The following is a 5,797-nucleotide window of genomic DNA, read 5'->3' as shown; positions in this document are numbered from 1 at the left end:
GTGCTTTATAAGTACTAATAAACAGCCAAAATGTTAATAATAGGCATGCTAATAATCAACTAGTTAATAGTGAGAATTGGTCTCTAGACTAAAGTGTTACCAAATTCTTAGTATTTTGCTTTAGACTAGACTAAATACTGATCTTTTACTGCCACTTTTTATCTATTTAATCAATTTCTTGTCTTACAGCATCTCTGAATTATCTTCATTTGAGGGTCTTTTGCAAAAATTGACAGAGTAGATGCAAGAATTGTGACGAATGTGATTAATCAGCATATCATGTAGTTTTATTCAATTGAAAATGTTAAGGGAATTTTAGGTGAATGACTGATTGATTAAGAACACAAGGATTAGGTCTGGATTACTGAAAGCACCTGTGGTTAGTGACTGTTTAAAAACCTCCCACGAACCCGAGCAGAGCGTGAGAAGAGTGATCCAATTCTTCACAGATTTAGGTTAGATAATACTTTTCAGCCTCAGACTGTGATAGAGTGGGAGTCAGACAGGAGAGAGAGAGAAAAGTTGGAAATGAGGGAACTCTCAGTGGAACGCTAGCTGAGGAACAGAAGTGGTGTTATGTAAATAGGCCCTTCTGTACTCAAGAATGCACATATTTTTATTCAATGAGAACACTGAAACACATCCGGGCATATTCTGTATTCTGTCTCTGAACAAACTGTCAACAACATCAATCTCATTCACTTGGCTTTTATTCACATTTCAAATATGCTAACGCTAGCAAGATCTTTACATTCCACTGTGTGCCTTGGAAAAACCAGACTTCTATGAGCGTTCAGACAGAATAATAATAATAATAATAATAAAAGCAGCATCCCAGTTTAAAATAGAAAGCCATATGTGATGAGTGTATGATAGTGTTCGATATCTATGTGCTCGCTCGCACATCCTCAGTTCATTAAAAAGGAACTCGAACCTGATAAATAAAATTAAAAGATAGCCAAACATTTTGATAAAATCATCATCATCAACTGAAATCTCACACTGACAATAAAATCAGATAGAAAAGTGACTGAAGCCCACAGAGAACAAAAAGAAGTGAAATCCATATATGATTGTTGGTCGTTTTCATGTGTACGCGCATGAGTGTCCTCGGGAATACACATCCATCCCAGACAAAAAAGGGAAAATGGTTGCTGTCAGTCATGTAACCGTCCCCTGGTGGTCCTGTGCGAAGGGAGATGGTCCTCACTGCAGAACACAAGATCCAGGGGGCGAGGTTGGATCCAGATCCAACTCCTCCCACCTTACATATACCTAAACCTACCTGTCTCCACCCCCTGATCCCTAAACCCACCCATCTCCACCCCTAAACCTACCATCTCCACCCCCTAGATGTGGATCCAACCCCGCACCCTGGATCTTTGTTCTGCAGTGAGGGGCTACTGTGGGAAGGTACTGTACCTTCCAGGGCTTGTCTCTTCCTTTGAGGCTCCCGTGTGATGGATTTTGACTCGGGAGGCGGCTAAACCCGACCTGCGGCCGCCTCAGTTTCCTGTGTCCAATTACTGTGCTCTGCAGGCTTCACATCCAGGGAAAGAGGAACGATTATTACTGTGGACTTTCAAAGGCATCCCAAGGTTAATGTGCTTCCTGCCGAATTCTCCAGGGCGAGACGTACACCTGGAGGCGCTGCAGGTCTGTTGAGCTGCCGCCGCTCTAGCCCTGCGTCACACTGTCCCCCGAGCTTCTTCCAAAGCCATCAATAATTTAAACAACTCATAAAGAGGGAAATAAAAATGTAAAAACAAACAAACAAAAAAAAACTAACTTAAGATTCCACCAGTGAGCCACAATGTAAACATTTTCCCTCTGCGGCCTGATGGTGGCGCTATAGTAGCGCCTCAGGCTTTCTCTCTGTGTCCGTGTCTGCATCTCTACGTGAGGGCCCGCGCTCTCACTGGTACTGGAGGTAATTCTTCAGAGACTGGGGCAAAGGCAATGTTTCGATCTCCTGTAGACGCTCTCGTCCCAGAGCCAGCCGCGCTGCACGTCGACACAGGTCCATCAAAGGGAGAGGCTCCGCTGGAGAGAGACAAAAGCATCTGTTAGAACTGGATTCAAAAAGGGAGAATTCTAATGCACACAGATTGAAGGCAACATAATTGTCTGTTGAGACCAAAACAAAGTTGAAGTGCAAGTCTTTTAAGTGATAGTTCATTCAAAAGATGAAAATTCTGTCATCATTAATCCCCCTCATTTTGTTCCAAGCTTAAAAAAAAAGCACCATAAATGTATCATAAAAGTGTCCACACAAGTCAATACAATACAATACAAATTGTGTGAGATGTTAATGCGAGAACTGCTTTGGGTCAATGAGTTAAACTTGAGAAGCAAATAAGTCCAATTCATGAACAAATTATTTAGACTGATTCCTTGAAGCAGTTCAGTTGATTCATTTCACAAGATCTCCAAAAAAACAAAACAAAAAAAAAAGATAGTTACATAGCTTATGTATATGCATATATCATGAACAAATCATTCTTTTAAATTGGATATTTTCAATGAATCACTTGATCTGGTTCATGGAATTTTTTTTTCCTTCACAAATTGGACCAATTTCACAAACAAATTATTCAGACCGATTCTGTAACCAAGATCAGTTGATTCATTGAAAAGATACATTTAAAACTCAAAAATATGATTAGTTTACAAATTGGACCAATTCATGAACAAATTATTCAGACCAATTCTGTGAACCAAATTGACTGATTTACTGAAAAAAAGACTGGATCAATTCCATGAACAGAACATTTTGACCAATTCCATGAACCAGATCGTCTGATTCACTGAAAAGTTTAGACTCAAAATAATGATTCATTCATGATTGGGTCAACATGATAAGTCAAAATGGCTGAAAAACTAACTTCGAATTTTGTACTTATATATTATCTAAACGTACTTAAGTATTGAAAGTAAAAGTACAAATAAATGCAAAATTTAAAAGAAACAAATAAATATAAAAAAATGTCATACACAGCTTGAGTAGCAAGATTGTGTTCAGTTTTAACGCTTTCTTCCATTTTGTATTTGTGGGTAAGAATAAGAAGCACTTGATATCCGGTACTTATAGTGTCTTTCATTCCAACATAAAACATTTTTGGAATCTGCATCTGAAATAGCATTTAGATGTATGTACACTAGGGCTGTAAAAATGGCTGAAAAACGAAATTCGAATTTTTTACTTAAATATTATCAATATTCGAATTATATTTGAATTTAAAAGGCATAATTTCAGTTAGGGGGGAAAAAAGTTTTGTCTTCTCTCCTGAGGCCACAAGAGGGCACATCGAACAAAATATTATGCATGTTTCTTAAAAGCATAATAAAATAACACGACTATCTTTGAAAAAACTGCATAATGTTTAAAATAATGATTATAAACCTTATATAATTAAAGTTGATTAAACAATTAGAAACAAAACAGAATCATGCATGTATGTATAGTTTAATACAAAGGACCGAAAAACAATCACAAAGAGTATTTTCTTCATTTAAAAACTTGAGATGCAGTAGGATGGGGAAAAACCGCCATAAAGTCTTGAGACATGTTTTTAAAAAGTTGAACTTACATTAATTTTCCATGGCTTTCTAAACATGCGGCTCTCTTGTGCGAGACGCGAGTGCAACGGTGATAGATGTCCCTCTAGAAAATGTGATAAATATGCTCTGTGTGAATGGTTTGGTTTCGGTTTTGACGTAAACAACATCATCTCCGCATTGATGTTCTTTTTTTACGCAATATTTTGAATGAACAACCGAGCAGCGAAGGGCTCCAAGGCCATCTAGTGGGTTGAACTGGATAGACTAATAAAAACATTAAAATGCAATGACACTTACATCGTCGTCGCATTTCGTGCGCCACTGATAAGGCTGCCTGATGCACACCTAAAATTCGAATGCAACGTTTTTGCATTTGAATGTGGATTTTTATTTTAAATTTGTAAAAATTTTTGTCAAATTTTTTGACAGCCCTAGATTGAACCAATTTCTGAAGAAATCATTCAGAATGATTTCATGAACCAGATAAACTGATTAATTGAACAGATTCGACTCAAAAGAATGATTCACATATTGAACTCCCTTATTTTTCCCATACCAGATACAAATTTTCAATAAATAGCAACTCCATTTCACTTCATAACTTAGATGTAGAATTTCTCACATGGTACTGTGTGCCTTCAGAACAGTTATAGTCATGTGGACTACTTTTATGTTAATGTTTATATTAATTTTGCATCTGTTTTGAAAGTTTAGAGCCTTTGTAAACAGAAAAAAAAGACCAGTGCAATTCTTTAAAATGTATCCTTTCATGTTTCACAGAAAAATGACAGTCATACAGGTTTGGAACAGCATGAAGGTGTGACTGGATTTTCATTTTACGGTAAGCTGTTCCTTTAAAAGCACCATGTGATTCAGTGTGTGTGTGTGTGTTTGGGCATCTTGTTCCTCTACATAAGCTGACAGAGTAGTTCAATAATAGATGGATCTTGCCACCGGAGCTCGGTATCCATCAACAGAGCCGCTGCCTCACAGAGGAGTCTGCCGCCACCCATCTGCTTTGAGTCAGCCGCTGCTCCAGCCAAGATTTCATACCGACAAACACAAAAACAACCACGGCTCCATCTGGACAAGATGCCACATCTCCTCTGTTGACCATCAGGTCTTTATCAGGACCTGGGCTGATATGACTAATCAGATCACAAGGATGGCTGCAAGAGTCAGAGCCTGTTCCCTCCTGCCGGCCAATCAGAGTAAGAGATTGTGACAGGCTAATGGTTAGTAGTAAGTATATGTGTGGCTAACAATCAAAAGAGGAATAGTTATACAGCTGCACTGGCACAATGCAAGCACCCACATTGAATATTTATAGCTGTGATGGAGTCCCACACAGAACATGTCGTGAGTTGTCTTCCTCCATCCTGGCAGCTGAACTGAAGGCATAAGCATTGTAATGCCCTCACATAATGCACATTTTCACCACAACAAGAAGTTAAAATGAAACAATGGATCCCTATGGAGCCCTTCACACAGAATGAAATGATTTAATGGCACAAAGCAATGGTTTTTCAAGCTCAAGTTGTTGTTTGTCAAATCGAAATTTTGTGTTGCACTCGGTGAGCGTGAATACTTTTAATGCACATTTCTGTGCCCCCAGCGCCACCAAACAGAATTGCAAAAATGTTTTCAGCTTTCCCACAAAAATCCTCATCAACACTGCCAACATCTACCACTTACTTAAAGTTAATATTTAAATGCAGCACTGTTAGCAAATCTCCAAATAAATGCTTATATTCACTTTTCTATTCAGTATTTGTTGTTGTTGCATAATGATTGATACACTGTATATTGATAATAACAACAATCATAATCAATATTAGTATTATTGTTATAACTATTACCATTAAATGTTATTATATATTATTAAAGATTTTTCTAAAATTAACTGTCATTATACCAAAATGTAATGTCTACAATCACTTTCAGTCTTACAAAATGATTGAATGTTTTAATTGTATTTATATTTTTTAATAATAATTCTACAATATTCTACAATAAAATTCCACAATAATGATGTATAATCCAGTAGCCTATGATTGATCTAATTAAATCAAAGCAGACTGAAAATATTACTTTCTGATAGCAGTAAAACACCCACTTCCTTCTAAATATATTTAGAGTCACATCACCAGTAAGTCCGGCACGTCTCATAAAGAGGCAGATGGCATGTGTAGATGCTGGGATCCAGCTGTACCCAGTGGGCGGGTGTGGGATATGA

At 37.5% G+C, this 5,797-nt stretch overlaps 1 protein-coding gene across 1 annotated transcript in view; it reads right to left on the bottom strand.

Annotated features, from left to right (window-relative positions):
* Window positions 1-1,341: 1,341 nt before the first annotated feature.
* Window positions 1,342-5,797, bottom strand: part of LOC107668913 (SPRY domain-containing SOCS box protein 4-like) — a 38,056-nt gene continuing 33,600 nt past the window's right edge. The window contains exon 3 of the mRNA XM_016460971.1: window positions 1,342-2,043. Coding sequence (XP_016316457.1) covers window positions 1,916-2,043 — 128 coding nt within the window. The 3' untranslated portion in view covers window positions 1,342-1,915. The remainder of the gene's footprint in view (window positions 2,044-5,797) is intronic.

This window comes from Sinocyclocheilus anshuiensis, unplaced genomic scaffold (genome assembly GCF_001515605.1).
Source record: "Sinocyclocheilus anshuiensis isolate Anshui unplaced genomic scaffold, SAMN03320099.WGS_v1.1 scaffold4, whole genome shotgun sequence".
Taxonomy (NCBI): domain Eukaryota; kingdom Metazoa; phylum Chordata; class Actinopteri; order Cypriniformes; family Cyprinidae; genus Sinocyclocheilus; species Sinocyclocheilus anshuiensis.
Note: the sequence above shows the minus strand (reverse complement) of the source record. Positions and strands in the feature narration are given on the sequence as shown.